This window comes from Achroia grisella, unplaced genomic scaffold (assembly GCF_030625045.1).
Source record: "Achroia grisella isolate CSIRO2021 unplaced genomic scaffold, CSIRO_AGI_Agris_v1 utg1573, whole genome shotgun sequence".
Lineage (NCBI taxonomy): Eukaryota > Metazoa > Arthropoda > Insecta > Lepidoptera > Pyralidae > Achroia > Achroia grisella.
Genome location: NW_026712655.1, coordinates 1,153,539 through 1,173,105, shown reverse-complemented (window position 1 = coordinate 1,173,105; position 19,567 = coordinate 1,153,539). Strand labels below are relative to the sequence as shown.

At 31.9% G+C, this 19,567-nt stretch overlaps 3 protein-coding genes across 4 annotated transcripts; 1 reads left to right on the top strand and 2 right to left on the bottom strand.

The window, feature by feature from the left end:
• Positions 1–4: 4 nt before the first annotated feature.
• On the bottom strand, positions 5–2,876 carry LOC131841142 (tyrosine--tRNA ligase, mitochondrial). Of its 2 annotated transcripts, none has more exons than XM_059189393.1 (8): positions 2,697–2,876; positions 2,194–2,341; positions 1,647–1,825; positions 1,326–1,542; positions 1,131–1,209; positions 781–1,071; positions 512–700; positions 5–191 (listed from the first exon to the last, which is right to left on the bottom strand). In XM_059189393.1, exons 1-8 carry the CDS (start codon positions 2,828–2,830, stop codon positions 28–30), a joined length of 1,401 nt encoding a protein of 466 aa, XP_059045376.1. In that variant the 5' UTR covers positions 2,831–2,876; the 3' UTR covers positions 5–27. The 2 variants fall into 2 exon arrangements, with proteins under 2 accessions (XP_059045376.1, XP_059045377.1); XM_059189394.1 differs by having other exon boundaries at positions 781–1,056.
• Positions 2,877–4,043: 1,167 nt separating this feature from the next.
• Positions 4,044–9,035, bottom strand: LOC131841155 (phosphoribosyl pyrophosphate synthase-associated protein 2). The gene is made up of 7 exons (XM_059189413.1): positions 8,803–9,035; positions 8,583–8,696; positions 8,140–8,259; positions 6,901–7,189; positions 6,209–6,378; positions 5,547–5,661; positions 4,044–4,979 (listed from the first exon to the last, which is right to left on the bottom strand). Exons 1-7 carry the CDS (start codon positions 8,820–8,822, stop codon positions 4,674–4,676), a joined length of 1,134 nt encoding a protein of 377 aa, XP_059045396.1. The 5' UTR covers positions 8,823–9,035; the 3' UTR covers positions 4,044–4,673.
• A 271-nt stretch (positions 9,036–9,306) lies between these two features.
• LOC131841152 (WD repeat-containing protein 3) lies at positions 9,307–18,394 on the top strand. The gene is made up of 16 exons (XM_059189409.1): positions 9,307–9,645; positions 10,011–10,220; positions 10,363–10,560; positions 10,946–11,119; positions 11,542–11,738; positions 12,099–12,319; positions 12,785–12,905; positions 13,308–13,509; positions 13,925–14,014; positions 14,384–14,521; positions 14,640–14,909; positions 15,280–15,444; positions 16,008–16,073; positions 16,523–16,683; positions 17,167–17,389; positions 18,229–18,394. The coding sequence occupies exons 1-16, from the start codon at positions 9,475–9,477 to the stop codon at positions 18,382–18,384; spliced, it is 2,763 nt and encodes a 920-aa protein (XP_059045392.1). The 5' UTR covers positions 9,307–9,474; the 3' UTR covers positions 18,385–18,394.
• Positions 18,395–19,567: the final 1,173 nt, after the last annotated feature.

Below are 19,567 nucleotides of genomic sequence, written 5' to 3'. Positions count from 1 at the left end.
TATCTATTAAATAAAATACTGCCTTTATTATGTTTGCCATTTTACAATATAATAATTTCTTTTACCTACTCTTAATAATGACATTAAGTTAGGCAATATATGAGCAGATTCTGTCACAATTTCATCAATTTTTTTCATTCTTTGATGATTTATATAAAAACCACCTGCTTGGATGATCCTCATAGCATCACCTGAAAAAAATAATGAAACCTGAATTAATGTAGTTAGCTACATATAAATCGGAACAACAAAAATGGTCTATTATCATCATCTTAGTACTGTGTTTGTAATCTACCTCTATGGTCCTAACCATACAAAGTGGTAAATAATAGATTTTTTTACAGTTATTGAATTTTAAGGTAAAAAATTACGTGATTTATTTATTTTTTTAGTTGTTGAGTTTAGTTAGCCATTATTGATTAGCACTTTATCACAATATTTTCTACATAGGGTTGTCTGCTTACCTAGTGCAGAACTATGCAAATGTAAATAATACAAAAATATGGCTTACTTTCTGTTGAGAAACACTTTGCTTTCAAGCCCAATTCCAAAATTGTAATCCCAGGAGATAACATAAGTGTAACTACAGGTGCACCCTGGAACATTTGCTCTAAATCATCAGGACTTAATCCCACAAGAGATTTCACATCTTTGCTGTAAATGGCATCTGTAGTCTTTAAAGCTTTGGCTAATCCTTCCTCTAAAACAAACAATAGATTATTCATACCTACTTTCTTAATACTGTCAAGCACATAAATATTTTACAAAAATGAATCATACCTCCATGAACTAAGGTAGTAAGTTGATCGGCTAAACATGTCTGTGGATATCTCTGCTCTGGATGTTGTTTGTGTTTGTACATTATATCTTTTATTTCTCCAGAACTGTAGAATGTGAAAAGTTTTAACAGTCTCTCTACCTCACTATCTTTTGTTCTAACAAAATATTGGTACAAACTGAATGGGCTTGTTTTTTGTGGATCTAACCATATAGCATTTCCAGCTGATTTACCAAATTTGTCACCCTCTTCAGTGGTTACCAGAGGTAATGTTAAACCTAGAATTAACATGACTATTATAATTGGTTATTATTTTAGTTAATACAGTAATATTTTGATTTTAGTAACCAACCATATACATTCTTCTTAGCAGTTCTACTTATGAGTTCATGACCTGCACTTATATTTCCCATCTGGTCACTGCCTCCTATCTAAAAAGGTAATAACTAAGTATTACTGTCTAATTTTAACAGAAATTTATTTTTTGGTTACTTCACAATAAAAAAAATTTAATAATTTTCAATAGTACTCAATTCAAACAACTTACTTGAAATCTACAATCATACTCTTTTAACAAATGTAGCCAGTCATAAGCCTGGAAAATTTGATATGCAAACTCAGTAAAACTCATTCCTATTTGTGAATTTATTCTAGTTTGCACACTCTGTTTTAACAACATTGTACCCATTCGGAAATTTCGTCCAATGTCACTAACAAACTGTATTGAATTTATGTCTCTGTACCAAGTTTCATTGTTTACTATCCTGAAAGCATGTTTTATGTAATTACAGACAAGGATTGTGTAAAAATAAAAATTTTACTATGACATGTAAGGCTTGAGAAATTTGAAGTACATTTATTAACATACCTTAAGGGTTTCAGTTCATCTTCATGTTTTGGCCAAATATATTTGTGATGATTTTCAAATACTACTTCTAAATTTTTCTTTATGCTAGCTATATTTTCTTGAATTACCCCTGATTGTAATGCCACACGATCTGTGCTCCTCCCACTGGGGTCACCAATGTATCCTGTTGCACCACCCAACTAACAATAATGTAGAGTTTAAAATAAGGTAATGTTTGTCATTAAAACTATAGATGGTAATGAAATGTTACAATTAAAATTTATATTTTTAAAAGAGGATGAGGTTTAGTTAAATAATGAAAATTGTAGCTTGAGTGGGATATAATATTATAATTCAATTATTTTAACCAGCAATAGATATCTTACATCATTCACTGTCATATTGGACTATAGATCCAACTAGCTTGATTTCTACATCTGTTTATTATGGTATATCTACTAATGTTTATTTAAAGTTTTCTCCATATAGGATCTTTCCTTATTCTACATTGATACCATAGAACTATATTATAAAAATAATAAGTTGTATAAATATTTTATAATCTTACCAATGCAATTACATTATGTCCACCACGTTGCCAGTGTAATAAATTTATAATGACTAGAAGATTGCCTACATGTAAACTGCTGGCTGTAGGATCAAAACCAGCATAGACACATTGTGGAGACTTATTCAGTAAATTGGTTATTTCTGACCTGCATGAATAATTAAATATTTATAAACTGGAAACAGTAAATAATAGAATATAGTAAATTTTGGCAGGAGGGACTATAAGGTTGACTTACAAGTGTCCTGCTAATGTATACCGATTATACAGGCGGGATCAGAATTTAATTTTAAGTAAATATCATCAAAGAAACTGTACTGACTGTACAGTCTGTAACTATTATGTAAACACAATCTATTAGAAATTCAAATAAGTATGAATTTTAAAATAATATCTACAATGTAATTTATTCCATTTGGTATAAACAATGAGATACAAAACGCGAATATAATAAATGTTAGTTAATAAAAAGAATATATTACATTCAAAAGTATCTAACTTACGCTGCAGTATTTGGAAAAATATCGTTATATAGTCCACGTTCGCTTAATTTTAATATGTTTCTTGTACTGTATAAGCGTTTCTGTGCTACCAGCCATAATTTAGAAAATTGTATTATACCATTTAGGGACTTCATTTGAATTTCTAGTAAACTTTAATAAACATAACCTCTAACATTGAAAATATATCAGACAGATTCACAACTGATTGAAAAACACACTAGGGATGCCAAAAATCTATGTTCATATCGATATTTAATCGAAAGACCGTTTTTTTTAACGTCGTATTATGTTTAAATTTTTAGGTCACCACATACGTAGTCTTGTTTTTTAGGATTGTTAAACATTCTATTATTTTAAATTACAATTTTAACTTTAGCGCGTGCCACAAAGTTCGTTTTTGGAAGCATTCTTTCAAACACGGAGCAAGTAATCACTACGCTACATTTTTTAAATGAATAAGATTTCCGCTCTCCTACGCTTCAGAGGCAGCAGTACAAGATTAGAAAACGCAACATGAAACACACATCGCTAAAAATGGAGTCACTACTTCCAATTACTGGGGAAAAAGGGATTGTTAGTAATGTAGGTCGATAATCTTATTGCTAGCAATGTACCATGTCAGGTTGACCTCCACGCGGTTCTCCCTGTAAACCACCGTGATAAATTCTTGTTAAATGTGTCACAATGAGCTAACTGAGCTGACCTCACGCTCATCTTATCATCCTCCACTGGTGCCCCGCCAGCGAAAACAGAGCGCAGGCGAGTGCACCATTCCATTATGAAACATATTATATACTTCTAATTACTTATTCCCTGCCTACGTTATTCTTTCAAATTAATTCGTTAATAGCCTTTCTACTAAGATAAGAATCATCCTGGGAAATACTAGGCATATAACATGTTAAGTTTCTTATGCAAATATTCCCAGCTAACTAGTAGTAAAAATGTTGTGTAATGTTATAATGTAACATAAATCCAAGACAGTCGTTAACATCGAAGATAAATATATGTAAATTAAGAGAGTCTATAATATAAGACGCCCTTAGTGGTCTAGCGGTTTAGCACACACACGATGTACTTGCGATGGTAACGGGTTCGATTCCTCGCACGGTGCAAGCATATATATTCATGATTGTTTGTAACTGTATTTACGAAAAAATATATATCAAAGTATTAATATCAATGGTACCCATAAAACAAGCGCTACTTATAATTAATATGGTTGAGATTACTCATTTAAACATTTTGTATAGTAGATATAATGTAAAAACATTTAATCCACGAAAGTTTTATTTGTTAAAATTTCAATACATAACTATGGCTTTTCTACAAGTAAAATACTATACATTAATAGGTGTACATACTGCAAAAACTGTTATCAAAACACATATATCAGTTTGCTGTATGCCTAGGCTCTATATAAGAATAAAATCGGCATATATACAGTATACGTTATTCACAAAAGCTTGAGATTAATATATATTTCAAAAAATAAAATATTTTTATATTAACAATGAAGGCTATTTCCGTTTTTATATCTGGGTTCATATACAAATATTTTATCTCCATTGTAACATTATATGTTTTAATGGGAAAAAGACCAATTGCGGTTAAATGCAGAAAAGGAATTTTAATATATCTCTATACTTATAAAAAAAATAATGATACAACGAAATTGTGAGTAAATATTAACTTATTCAACAATTAACAGATACAATGTTAGGACAATTTGCACAAGGAATAATACAATAGAGACACACAAATGTGACCTAGCTTAAGACTACATAATTACTGAGATATATTACTCACGTTTCCACTAAATGTTGGTGATAAGATGAAAATATACGAAAATATTATCTCTTAAACAAATAATTTGAACAGTATTATAGATCTTCGGATTATTAGACCCTAACCAGAACATAATACTCAAAATGACCTAAAATTATTAAATATGGAAATCATATTGTTTTAATACAACTAATCTTCGAGTGTGACATTTTTGAATAAATACGACATGGATTCCTTGTTGTGAATGCGTCGTATGGCTTCACTTAACAGTACGGATATGTCGATTGTTTTGATCTTATTGCATTTCATTTTCTGTAATTCATGTGGAACAGTATTAGTGACCACTACTTCGTCAATAGGAGAGTCTTCTATCAGAGTAGGTGCATCTGATGAAAGAAGGCCGTGAGTTGCGAGGACATAGATTTTGTATGCTCCACAATCCTTCAAAACTTCTGCCGCCGCAACGAAGGATTGTACGTCATCAATCATGTCATCCTGTACAAAGAAGTAGTTGTTATGTAAATTAAAAGATATCACATATTTAATTCAGATACCAGTAACGCCAATATCCAGTAAATACTTCAAATAAAAGAACAAAGGGCACAACATAGAACTTAGGTGTAGAGAAAAAATCAATACAACAAAACAAAATAGTTACATTAAAAAAAAAAATTAAAAAGTTAAATATATTATGAATAGAATAGAAAGAATAGAAAATCATTTATTCAAATAAACTTACATTGAAGCACTTTTGAATAGTCATTACATTTTTTTTAATCTACCGCTCGTTCGGAAAGCTGTCTCATCACAAGAAGAATGAGCAAGAAACTTGCGTGTTGCTCTTTTAAATAATTTTATTATTACTTTACATTTTTAAGTTTAAGTGTGTGAATACAAACTACCAATTAGCACTAATTCAATTAAATACTCAAATAGAAAAAATATTGAATATATAACCAACTGGTTAAACAATTAATAAGAGGAAATCAGTCATAGTGATTAGAGCAGACCAGTCCATTATGAGCATACACTAGCTTAGAATAATTGCACCCTGACACTTACCACCATAATGGCTATTCTTCCTCCTACATCTCCAACCACATTTATTGGCGGCTTCTCTTTAGCTGGATGTACAGGCACGCCAACAGACACATCCATAGTTCGTGATCTATCAACACTGTAATAGGGAGAACATTTTCTATACTTGAAGTAGACTTTCTAATAAAAAAAAAAAGTCTGCATAGGTATCTTAGTCTTATCCATTTCGGCCGGTAAACAGCTTTTTTTTAAGACGTGTTTTGTTTAAAGGCAGTGAAATTACAGAATATGAAAGTATAACACCTCAGTTCTCAGGACAATGCATGAGTGCAGGTGCACATATTGAAGGTGTTGTTTATGTATGTAGACAACAGTTACAAATTACCATCAGTTGGTGTAACAGCTTGTTTACCATTCCAATTATGTCAAAAAAAACTTTCAAATCTACAAACAAAGTTATAAACAATAGTAAATTTAGAAGTCATTATTAAAACACAACTTTTATTGTACACTAGATCTAAATTTTATGACATTATGTTGTCATAAACTTCCTAATTAAAATATTGGATAAGGCAATAATTCAAAAGATTTTATCAGAGGGTAATAATAATGTTCATAAATCATCCATTAATTAAAAGTTATCTATTTGTATTTTTATATTGTTTCAATATTTTCGTCTACCTCACCTCGGTATACACGGCGGTGAATATCGCCCATCAACTTCATCGCTTTCAGCTTCCTTCTGCTCCCCATGTATAACTGCAATAGCGAGCCGTAGTCGTTCTGCGTACGATGTTGCTTTCTTAGCAGATCCTGGATTACGAGCGACAATCACAGAGTTGCGATAATCTGGAATCTGTAAGTTAAAATGTTAATAATCTGTTTTTACATTTGTATATTTTGGGACTGGAGCTGCGTGAATTGTGTTGTGTATTGAATGTGAATAATAAGAGAAGGGTAAGTGTTTAAGGATGGTAGGTAACATGGAGTATAACTTAATTCGGCATAAAACATCATACACATAAAGTTAAATATTCTATGATTAATATTTTCTTTGACTGCTTCGGTGGTTTAGCAATTTAGCGCACCACTTACTTCCGAGTTCCAGGTTCGATTGTTCACACATACAAACATTTGTATTAATGATATCATTATATCAACATGATTGTTTGTTCTGTCTGGGTTGTTTCTATATATGTATTTACAAAAGAAAAATATCAAAATATTTATATCAGTTGTGTACTAGATTAACATATTACAAGCTTTGCTTAGCTTGGGATTAGATGGCGTTGTATAAATTATTAAGGCTGCTAATATTATAATGAATCTTTAATTTACTTTTAATAATATTTCAGCTTTAGTAAGAAACATAACTTACACTCTCTTGTATGTACTGAAGCAAAAAAGGAGAAGCTCGTAAATTATCAACTGGACAGTCATAAAATCCTTGTATCTCTTTTTGGTGGAGATCCATCGTAATAATGTGTGTCAGGCCTGACTTGCACATCATTTTTGCCAGCAACTTTGTGACAATGGAACCACGTTTCCTCATTTTACATTGTTTACTGTATGGCAAATATGGTATGACACCTACAATAGACCGAGCTGAAGATGTCTTACAAGCATAAGCCATTATAAGCAATTCCATAATATTGTTGTTTACCTCTCTGAAATATTGTATTATATATGAGTAAAATATTGTTATCATATAAATAAATAATACTGTTTAATTTTTTGTAAATAGTTTCTGTTAAATTATTTTCATTATGTTAAATTATATTGAAAAAATTAAATAAATATTACTAAATAAAACTACTAATTTAATTAGCTAATATTAATTAAATTAGCTTCATTGAATGAAACTAAAATTATAAATTTTCATAAGGAAGAATCAGTTCAAAATATATAACAATAATTTTTATTGTTGATAAAGTTATTACAAAAATATTTTTTATTTTATAATAATTATTATATAATTTCTCCAAATCCCCATTAACAGATAGAATATTTTACATTTTATTATATTTCATGCATACACAAATAACAAAACTTTTCTTTGCTTTTAGTGATTTCCTGTACAATCATACACATATAATAATTTAACTGTAAGAAGTATTAAAATAACGAAATAAAAATATCTTTATTCATGAAGATCTAATTACCAACAGTTATGATAAGTCAACTCTATCAGGATATGTATTGCAGTTTTATTTAAAACAATAGGCATTCATTCCACAACAGAGACATAAAATATAACAACTGTAACTATTCCATACAATAGTTTTATTGTGTAGTTAAAAGTATGGAATTAGTAAGAATTTGTCCATTAAATGATTTCAATTGTGTTATAAGTAATCTGCCTACATTACTTATAACACAATTGAAATATAGAAAATAGCAGCCACATTATCAGTTTATACATATTATATAAATTCAATCTGGTAGCTTATTAAAAAAATGTAATATGAATTGTGAAAATAGTAATAATTTTCTAATAGTAACATGTTGTATGTGTAATACAGAATATTCCTAAAACCTCAACACTGGATAATAAGAGAGCTATTCCATTTATTTTTTAAACAAAGGTTGATTATTGATTGTTAGGGAATTTACTTACTTTGCACCAGTTTGAACAATATATATATTTTTCCCTCGAATGGAATCTGCGATTTCGACCACAGTTTCTCGATTTGTTTTGTGGTAAACTGAGCATCCTCCTTTATGTACACCAAGCCGGCTAAAATTTTAAATTAAAAGTGCAAAACATTATTATTTCATAAATAGGTCAATGGATGTTCTAAGTTACAGGTAAGCCAATAAGGTTCTATTTTCAAAATAAGATAATTTGTATGTATATGTGGTAATATTGTCGTTATTTATAATAAGATTTTTAGAAATAGTACTGAAATTTCAGATCAAGCTTGGATACTATAACGCAATAAAAACTAAACGAAATTAAGAAAATTAGGGGTCGAAACAATAAACATGTTAATAGTACAATGATTGTTTTTGTAACAACACATTAAAAAGATTCCATTCCTAAGGTAAATATATACTTACTTAGCGATCAAGTCTGCCAATTCCGGGTGTGAATTGCCGCTCAAAATCACAATGTCTGACGTGGAGTTACCTTCCATATTGCTTTTGCGAGTACGACTCGTGAAACCCACCAGTCTAGAAATACAAAACAAATCTATAAGGCTCATTGATCGGTTGTTAACCAATTGAATATAATTTAGGCATGGGACATGACGTTGGATCATTAAGAAAAACAATAAACCTGGTTTTGTTGAGTAACATAATAACCTGATGGCGATCTTGTACCAGCTAGAAATAAGAGCTTAATATCCTCAAAACAATAAGTTGTATCTTTGTAGTTCACGCCGAAACATGAAGAAATATTAATTAGATAATTCAATCAGAATAATAGTATTGCATGTAAGCTAACATGTATAGAGTAATTTTGTAATTTATACAATATAGGTTAAGTAGCAGATCACAGATCACAGACACTAAGCTCTAGGTCAGAATATTAGAATAGAGAAACAAGGATTGAGTGAGCAAGATATTCGATAACAGCATTACTGCGTGAGAGAAGGAGTCAATACTATATAAGTAAAATATTAGAAATGTTTTTTTAACAGTTTGACATTGATGGAATAGAAATACAAAATGAAAATGTCATCACCATGTGGTCTTACGCTTGATCTTGATATTTCTAACTTTTATCACAATAAAGTAAATAAAAGATATCAGTGTGTATATTATAATTGTTTTATATATCTTACTCATTAATATATCATTGAAAAAATATTAGTGTTACATAGAAACTAGTTTTGTGTTATCCGGAAATATTTTATTCATAATATATTCTATATTTAAATTAAATATGCGAGGCGTGTAAAGTATAAGGATTATAGGATTGCAAGTTTTTATTTTTTTTAATATTGCCATGGGTCTCACGAAACAATATTTGCGATACGCACCTAGCGGTACATTTAACGTTATCACAAGTGCTGAATGCAACAGTACTCACATATCTTTGAAAGGTATTAGTGGAAGATATATTGCTGTTGGAGCTTGTGAGCATGTCATCATTTGGGACATGAGACTCGGAGAGAAGGTTAGTGAAATGCTTCATTAGCATACCCAGCGAGTGAGTGAATAATTTAAATTGACAACCAAAAGTTATTGTCTTGTTTTAATGTCGAATGGGCTTGAACTCACTAAATCTTCAATGAACTCACTAACACTGTCTCTTAGATTGGTTTTTAATTTATTATGTGTGTTTCCTATACTTGAGTCAGTAAAAAATTTAAGTTGAAACACAAAAACTTTTTGGGTCAACTTTATTTGAGTCCAAATGATGGATATAAATCCAAAAGGTTGAAATGATATAGTAACCCTAGTGTTTTACTACATTTCACAAACTTTTGTCCCAAAGTAGACATAAAAAAATACTAACATAAAATATAACATTATTTTCAGGCTCAAGTGCTTCCTGGTGAAAATATAGTAGTATCACAAATCTGTGCTAGTCCTACTGGTAATCATATGGCTGTGGGATATGTTGATGGCAATATCAATGTATTTGACCTCATCAACAATGAAGTTCTGTGTGTATTCTCCGGACATAGCTCAACTGTTACATGTTTGCAGTATGATGAACAGGGACACAGATTGGTGTCTGGTTCTAAGGTATAAATTTGAACTCGTTTATACAGAAACACATTTTATTTGTTTGTGTTTTGAACACCTAGCACTAAAGTGATATACCCCAGGCATGTGTTGTTCTTGTGTTTGACATTGTCCAAAATATTAAAAAATATATGTTTTATAGGACACAGAGGTGATTCTTTGGGACATAGTATCAGAGACAGGTATAGCCAGGGTCAGTGGTCATAAGGGTGCAGTAACTAGTGTTCTATTCATCAATGGAAAGAACTGCATAGTGAGCTCTTCAAAAGACACTTTTGTTAAATTCTGGGATATTGAAACTAAGCATTGCTTCAAGACATTGGGAGGACATCAAATGGAGGTTTGTTACCCAGAGTTTAAACTTAATACTGTAATAAAGAGGAGTAAAAAGTGTGGTAAAATAAATAAGTAATTGCTATTAAAACATAGGGGTTGGTGACTGACATCCCTTGTCACTTAGGGTATGAAAAATATAGAATAGTAGCCGATTCTCTAATACTGCATATGCATATTAAATTTCATAAAATCGGTCTAGTCATTTCGGAGGAGTATGGTAACTAACATTGTGACATGAGAATTTTATATATAAGATTAAGAAAATTACTCTTCAATTTTAAGTCTTAACATTGGATTATACAAATGTTTGCTTTTGTGTATAGTAAATAAAATGGTCATAGCAACTCTTGTGAAAACTGAATTGTACCTGCCATATTAATTGTTTTAAGGTGTGGTCAGCAGTACTAATCAAAGAAGAGAGATATTTAGTAACAGGCAGTATGGATCAAGAGCTGCGTGTTTGGAAGCTGAACTGGATGAATGATGTGAAAGATGAAGATAAATTATCTCGACAACTGGAGATTGTGAAAATTGAAGAGACTGACAATACTGAAGATAGTTCAGTAAGTGACCATTACAAATATGATATAATATCTGTATTTTGTTTTGCCTGAATTTTGTCTCATTTGTATTACTTACAGAAAGTATAGTGATTGTATTGTTATGTATTCATACAGACTTTATTTAGTAGCAGTAGTATGAATATATTTTATTGAAACCTAATACTTGTTATACAGTTTTTTAAACCTAGTAGTTAGTTGTACAATTTAACATTCTTGAATTGGTTGTTATTATTAAAAATTGTGCTAATTAGAAGCATCTTTCTAATTTTCCTATAACCCTTATTTCTTTGTAATAAGCGCTGTTAGCCGTAAATTAAACATTATTTTAGGGCTAACAGCTCTTATTACTATAAAAGTATTTAAGTCAGTAACATTACTAATTTCTGAAAAAAGGGTTACATTAGGGATATTTTTTTCATTAGGTACTTCAGTGTCATCAAGTAGGTACTTTAGTGCGTGGTGGCAAAGGTCGCGTAGTTGGACTCAGTACAGACCTTGGACAGACTGTACTATCTTGTTATGGGACTGACTCGCTATTGGAGCTTTTTATTTTCTGCTCTGATGAAGAAGCAAAAAAGAGAATGGATAAACGTATAAAAAAACAAAGGAAGAAGTTGGCGTAAGTGTTATCTTAATATTTATAATTCTTCTGTGCCTGCAAGTGTTTATCACTTCAATCTTTTTATGGCTGTAGGGATAGTATGAAATTTTATATATTTAGTATTATAATTGTTTCATAAATAAACTGAAATATCAACTTTATATTTCTATAACTTTCCATTTTATCGCAAAGGATATGTCCTTCCCAGAATGTCGTAAGAGCTAAATAGGTTCAAGAAATTACATCAGTCCTAGGGGAGAGATATTCGAAAATTCTATACCAAATCACTTGGCCAGTTTATCTATTATAGGTAGTTTTGTAGCAGTATGTTCACTGATATTTTCAGGTTTTCATATACAATGTTTTATTTTATTACAGAAAATTAAAAGAAAGTGGTGAAACAGATGCAAATGTGGAAGAAATACCAGAATTACTCACTTTGACAGATGAAGTACGTAGGTTACCGTCGGTAAAGTTAGGTGCTAAGTTGAAGTCAACTACTTTGCTTTTGGGTACCACCGGTGAGCTTCGTGTAGGAGTTACATTAGCTAATAATACAGTTGAATTACATAGTTTGAAGATGGAAGAAGGAAATGAAGGTATATTATGAAATTCTATTACATACATTTATATATAATATGTGAGAGAGTTTGCATCGGAATGCATCAGAGAGAATGTGCGCGGATATACCTATATTAATAAAGGAAACTATGAAATAGCGTCCTTTGGAACAAAATTCACATATTATATTATATTATTATATATGGATATTAATTTTGCAAACAAAAGCAAAATTATTATAAACTTATCAACTTCTTTACGCGCAAGGCTGACAAGATTATCAAAATTATAGTCGAATTAAGCATACGTATCAATTTCATAAAATTTGACTTTAATTAGAGTGAAAATAATTATATTTCAATGTAAAAATCATTGCCATGCCTTGGTCATACCATTATTCCTGTAACATATGCACTAGAAAAATTAAAAGTTAATATTATGCTCAGTTTTAATTTTTAATAATATATTTGTATAGAAATTATAAACAAAATTAATTATTACAGTAAAATGCCTGAAGCAGATTACACAACCTGGCCATCAAAAGGAACCCCATTGCGTGGTTATTAGTTCTGATAACTTAGCTATACTATCGGCCGCTGCAGATTCTGTTAAACTTTGGAACAGGTTTGTATACATCTTTTCTTTTAAAAGACGAACTTGCAGTAACATATGTAATGGTCACTCTCTATACAATACAAACATTTATATTAACGTGTAATCATGTGTATAGTTGCATGTATTAGTTGTAAATAACATATAACAAAATGGACTTTCGCAAAATAAAACGTAGTCCGATAAATAAGTTCAGTAGGTATTATAACAAATATATCTATGTTTGTAATATAAATACAGTAGTGTAGTTTTTTCTCTATTTATTTAGGAGCTTAGCTTCTGAATTAATGGCATATTTTATATTTATATTACGTCTAAACTACTTTAATATTTCTAATTGAAACTTTTATCCACTTTATAACTAAGCACGTTGGTAGAATTTTCTATTCTATTTATTCGTTTATGAAATGTCAGAGCGAACCAGACGTGCGTACGTACGATCCCGGTGGGGTGCGGGCGCGTGTGGTGCGCGTGCTTCGCCCCCGGCGACCGGCACGCGCTGGTGGGCGCCGGCGACGGCTCGCTGCTCGTGCTGGACGTGGCCGCCGCTCGCCTGCTCGAGGCCATACCCGCGCACACCACCGACTGCGCCGTCGTCGGACTCACGCCCGACAAGGTCATTTTTGTTACTGACCCCGCAACTTCGCTATGTCTCACTTACTTTATATTTATCATTATATTTCGCCCAATTTACGTAATATCTGTTTAAATTATACCCTATATATTATTCTTATGTATAAGTTATATCATTGTAAAGTTTTATCAAAATCCGTTAAATAGTATTTGCGTGAAAGAGTAGTAAACATACATCCATCCATTTATCCACCCATAATCATAAACTTTAGCGTTATAATATTAGTAGGATACTACGATGCCTGCTACGATGAGTACCTATCTAAAAGTAAACGGTTACCGTATTTATTCTAAATGTAATTTGTAAGTCCTATTAATTAAATAAAATTCTTTGTTGTTAGTGAGAAATTAATTTAAATTGCTTAAACCTTAATAAACATAATATTAAAATGTTACAGCTTGGCTGTTTCACCGGCGGTGGAGATAAAACGGTTAAATTGTGGCGATTCGAACTTATACCCGACCCAACGGGTGAATCTAAAGCTAAGGTTTGTAATTTATTACACTATCAGTTTATATATACATTCTTCACAATTAATCATTTATACTTACCTTTTTTTTTATTTGCTACATAGTAATTTTCTGAGTAAACCTATGATATCATATTTTTTTTCTGTATATATTTTGCTTTAATAATCTATCTCAACACACCATTTCTTTTTTTATGAGCCAACCACGGCGTTTGAGAATTGGTACTAACAGTTTCATTACTCGAATTGGTATTTCTAGATATAAGCTCACTAATTGTTATTCTAGAATCAGTCTAATACATAGTCTCAAGTGAATTTGAAATCAACTGATACTATATTGTGTTTTGAATTTATTTCATTACATTTCAAGCCACATGCATATTTCAGGTACTATCAGTTTTACATACGCGGACGTTAGAATTGGAGGAAGCTGTCCTATCAGTACAAATAAGCCCCAACAATAAATTCATTGCTGTGGGACTCCTAGATTCTACTGTTAAGATATTCTTCCTTGATACTTTTAAGGTAAAATAAAAATTATGTACTTGTATATATATGTATTTTATTTTTCTAAATGTTTTTGGATATTTTTTAAATACAAATGTTTTTTATAAACTTTAAGTTCGGTTTTTATATTTTACAGTTTTACCTATCTCTGTATGGACACAAACTGCCTGTTCTATGTCTGGACATTAGTTATGATTCAAACATAATTGCAACAGGCTCTGCGGACCGAAATGTCAAAATATGGGGAATGGATTTTGGAGATTGCCACAAGTCAATTTTTGCTCATAACGATTCGGTGACAGCTTTGCAGTTTATACCGAGCACGCATTACTTCTTTACAAGTTCAAAAGATGGGAAGGTGAAGCAATGGGATGCGGACAGTTACGATAATATTATTACCTTAAATGTAAGTACATTGAAATAATATGCTTGAAGATGAATGTGTAAATTTAGAAAGTGTACAAGCATTAAGAACGACAATAATTACTAATAAAATTTTATTGGAACTAAGCATTGCCTGCAATATAAAAATCCCGAAAACCCTGCGAAGTAAGTTTATTTGTAGAGTGATATATTATTTTGTGTAAAATATAATTTGAAAATTTCTCTTTAATGTTATTTGAATGAACAGCAAATAAATAATTTTTAACTTCTCTTTTGTTACCCAACTGTATAGTGAGTATCTAGCATATATTTATTTATATTTAACACAGTGTTGTATCCGCTGTGCATATCTGTATAGCGCGAATGGTAGTAATGTATGGACGTGTGCGCAGGGGCACGCGGGCGCGTGCTGGGGGCTGTCGGTGGGCGCGGGCGGGCTGGTGGCGGCCTCGTGCGGGTCGGACCGCGCGCTGCGCCTCTACTCCCGCACCGACCAGCCGCTCGTGCTCGGCGACACCCAAGAGGAGGACCTCGGGCTCGCCACCGGCCCCGACCGGGTGAGCGCTACGCACCCTAACCTATTTACGGAAAACAAATTTATTTATTTATTAGGTCACCGTCGAGTGACCGTAGATGACTTCTACGATACTTCATATTTATATAGACATTAAGTAATTTTACACCATATTTACTTAATTTTTTAAACTCCATAACTTATACTTACTATGTACAATTATACTTTATACACTGAATATTAACTTACATACTATACCGTAAACATCAAATCGTAGCGTAAATTAGTAAAAATATTAATTAACTATTTCGATCATATCTAACTTTTTTAACTGACAATTTTTATGATATCCATTTGGAACAACTGACAGGGTGAATAAAAATTGGAATGTGATTGTATTACGATAAGTAAAGAGGCTGTGTACACATTATGCATAACTGTTTAAAGTTTGATATAATGTGTTTAAATATCCAATTAGAAAATTAAATAATTCAGTCTTTTTTAACTTCTTTAATAGAAAATTACTGATATGTATTTGTGAAGACGTAATATTCATAATATGCAGCGTATGATATACACTAATAATATACTTATTTGTCGTAACAGGCTCCAGTTCCCGGTCTGCCTGGTTTAACGATGCCCACTAAGAAAACGATTGGGGCGGAAAAAGCTGTAAGTACAATATGAATTTCAAGAAAATGGTAGATACCTTCCTAAATATCTGGTAACTCACCTATAATTCAGGCAATTCCTCTGGTGGCGGCGGTAATCGTTTTATAGCAAATGAGTCGCATGCTTGGTTGTCCCTTAGAATATAAAATGTACAAATTTTCAAAAAATAACCTTGTAATCGGTGTGGATGGGGTGAGTTTTCTATTTCTTTGTTTAGACATAGGCTAATCCGAAAAATGCAATGTCACAAATTTCTAATTGGAATATTGTTAATTTCAACTGTCTCAACCTCATAAGTCGTAACGCAAACCACGTTACGACTTATGAGGTACATTTGTTCTAGCAACGAACGGTGTCACCCGTTTTTTAATTATAGTTAGTAACTTAAAATGTTGTATATTATTAGTAAATTTAATTTAATTTACGCTCTCGAATTGTTTGTTGTGTAGGCTGACTCAGTGATGGAGTGTTTGTCGGTTGGCGCGGAGTATAAACGTGAATTAATCGAAGCGCGCGGACGTCATGTGGCACCGCCACTATTGATGGCCGCATACGGCAGCTCCACACCCGAGGATTTCTTCGTCGAAACCATTAAGAGAATACGATCTACGTTAGTATAATAATAATTTTGTATGATTTCTACTAGAGAATTGCGTTGAGAAGTGAGAAATTTCATACTCCTACATACGTAAATTTTCGTATAAAGGGCACAAAGTTTTAGCTTCACGTGTTAATAGATAGATTTAGTTATAAATACGGAATGGACACAAAAATGGGTAGATTTAAATTCACTGGAAAACAAGCTGGCCGCCTATTGTTAACTGACCATTGACATGAGTACTACGTCAGCATGTAATGCTTGTGGTAACACTCATATGCCATATACTCTACAATCGAACCACAGCTTAAAAAAAATTGCTAAGTGCCTGAAATAGATCAAAGAGAGGCATGTAGACGACGTTGTACAAAATATACCCCAATTTTTTTTTTTCTTAATTTCTTAATCGCATGAATGGAAATTAGGGAGCATGCATTGAGGCAGGTCTCAAGAAGCAATAAGTTTTGATTAAAATAATTGTCGCGCTCTTTTCAGAGATTTGGAGGAAGCACTGCTCCTGGTACCGTTCAACTCAGCGTGTGAGATAGTGCGCTTGCTACCGAAATTGTTAGACCGCGGTGATCACACCGAATTATTCTGTAGACTTGCCATCTTCCTCCTGAGGGTGCACCACGCACCTATTGTCGCTAACAAATCTCTCTTCAAGCACATGATACAGATACAAGCGAAGGCCAATATGAGACTCAATGAGTTAAGGGTAATTATTATTAAATATATTTTTATCTTCGCTTTATTTAATTTTACTATAATGTGATAAAATTACTTTTTTTAAAAGACATCACTTTAAATCATAATTATTATTACATTACGGAATCTCGATTCTTTTAGAATTGAGATTCCTTAATGTAATGAGTATCAGACCAACAAACGTTTTCAATTAGAAAAAGTTAAAATATACTCAGATTTATTCTCGAAGATATATTCGAATTTGGAGCGAAAAAGCGTGTAATCAAGCGACATATTGAAATCACTTAAGACTTTTGTATTCCTGAAAATGTAGACTTACGATAGAAAACATTTGAGAACCACCTTCGAAGTACGTTAACTATTATATTATAGTGGACTATCCACATTAGAGGATTGTTAGTAACGGGTACTAGCCCAATAAATATTTTATTATTTCAAATGGTTTTTAGTCTATAAGTTATATATAATATGGGCAATCAGTAGCCTAAGTATTATAGACGTTGAAGTTTGGGAGTGTCAAGTAAAAACTACTAAATAGATTTTAATGAAACTTTGCAATACAGCTTATACATCAGAAAGCATAGGTTTTAAATTTTTGGCGGGTGAAACAGCGGGAACAACTAGGAAACATTAATAATAATTATTATTACTGCAATATACATTATACATATGTATGTGGAAAGGAGAAGGAAGGTAGCATTATGTCGTCTCTAGCGCACACTGCTGACGTCATGTGGCCATTACGTTCTAAACGGCGAGTGAAAACAAGCCACTTTCTCACACATACCAATGTGTCTGAAGGCTGATAATTAAAAAGACAAACAATACAACCACCCCTTAAAAATGCAGGACGTGGTGGGGTACAACGTGCACGCTCTACAGTGGGCGCGGCGCGAGGCGGAGGCCCGCGGACGCGAGTTGTCGTTCCAGGCCGCCACCACTGTCGCACAGCGCGCCGTCCGCCGTCGCCGCGCAGTCAAGCGACCTATAGTCACTGTTACATAGCTGTCTAATAAATAATTATACTGTTTACTGGTATTTTACTCCTTCCTGGTAGAGATACTATTTGAACATTCGATGGAAGTTACTCTGCGTAAGTTTGTTTACTTTTTATAGTTCCAAATGTCTATAATTATTATACTAAATGATTTGCTATAATTATTAATTGTCTAATAATTTAATATTAGCATATATTAGTTAAATCGTGTAGTGATAAAATATTTGAAAATATATTAATTTAAATTGAATATATTTACGGGGATTGATAGCTTCGGTGACACCGTTTTACTTCCAATGATCTGGTTTGATTTCCAGGTAATGTTCTTCTATCCAAATTTACTTTGCATGGGTATTGTAATTATATTCAGTGTATAAAAACAATCTGTTGGTCAATACCTATATTAGTCGACACAAACAAACATCAGTTCTCCTCCCGCAGTACATTAGCTATTTATGCAGTATTAGGTACCAATAAAGTTAGTAAATAAAACAAAGAAATAGCTGCTATAATTTATTTGTAAAAAAATATTCTACTCACTACATAGCCAATATATCAGTTAAAATTTTAATAATTTAAGTATCCATCCCTGCGTAAGTCACATTATTTATCATCTATACAACAATAACTAATGTTTTCACAATGAGTATTTCGCCCACGTCTTCATACGAAAAATCTCAATCGAATAATTTATGCTGAAACTTACGATTAATACATACAGTAATTTCACGACAACAAATAACAAATGGTCCATAAGCTTTCTATTTTGAGAATATAACCTTACAAGTAGTAAATATTGACAGTAAAAATATAACCGCCAACAGATATCTACTCTTATAAAATATTAATAGATTAGGTTGCTCCAATTATATGATCTTATTGAATGACATAGTTGGGTTTGCACAGTCAATCTCACAACTTCTGGGTAAGTACTTGTTTTTATATCTATAAATATATAAGTATAGACTCGGAAACTATACCTTACTAATCTAATCTGAAAATATTGATGCTACGTAACCAGCAATTGTGAACTTAACCGAGCAACATATTTACATTTTTATAATTGACAATATTAATTATTTATTATCCAGAATATAATTCTGACTTGAGTCTTGAGTACAGGTCGTCATTACTTATCACAATGTTATTGCTTTCGGAAACACACACCTCATTCTCAAACATATATTATCA

What these genes read in the sequence shown, in the direction of transcription:
- LOC131841155 (XM_059189413.1), bottom strand. Translation starts at nt 8,822, where the DNA reads ATGTTACTCAACAAAACCAG. An exon ending in TTGGCAGACTTGATCGCTAA is followed by an intron (nt 8,260 to 8,582) that starts GTAAGTATATAT and finishes TTAAAATTTTAG; the next exon opens with CCGGCTTGGTGTACATAAAG. An exon ending in GAAGAATAGCCATTATGGTG is followed by an intron (nt 4,980 to 5,546) that starts GTAAGTGTCAGG and finishes TTCTTTGTACAG; the next exon opens with GATGACATGATTGATGACGT.
- LOC131841152 (XM_059189409.1), top strand. Translation starts at nt 9,475, where the DNA reads ATGGGTCTCACGAAACAATATTTGCGATACGCACCTAGCGGTACATTT. An exon ending in ACATGAGACTCGGAGAGAAG is followed by an intron (nt 9,646 to 10,010) that starts GTTAGTGAAATG and finishes CATTATTTTCAG; the next exon opens with GCTCAAGTGCTTCCTGGTGA. An exon ending in CGATTGGGGCGGAAAAAGCT is followed by an intron (nt 16,074 to 16,522) that starts GTAAGTACAATA and finishes TTTGTTGTGTAG; the next exon opens with GCTGACTCAGTGATGGAGTG.
- LOC131841142 (XM_059189393.1), bottom strand. Translation starts at nt 2,830, where the DNA reads ATGAAGTCCCTAAATGGTATAATACAATTTTCTAAATTATGGCTGGTA. An exon ending in TGCTAAGAAGAATGTATATG is followed by an intron (nt 1,072 to 1,130) that starts GTTGGTTACTAA and finishes CAATTATAATAG; the next exon opens with TCATGTTAATTCTAGGTTTA. An exon ending in AAAGTGTTTCTCAACAGAAA is followed by an intron (nt 192 to 511) that starts GTAAGCCATATT and finishes TATTTTTTTCAG; the next exon opens with GTGATGCTATGAGGATCATC.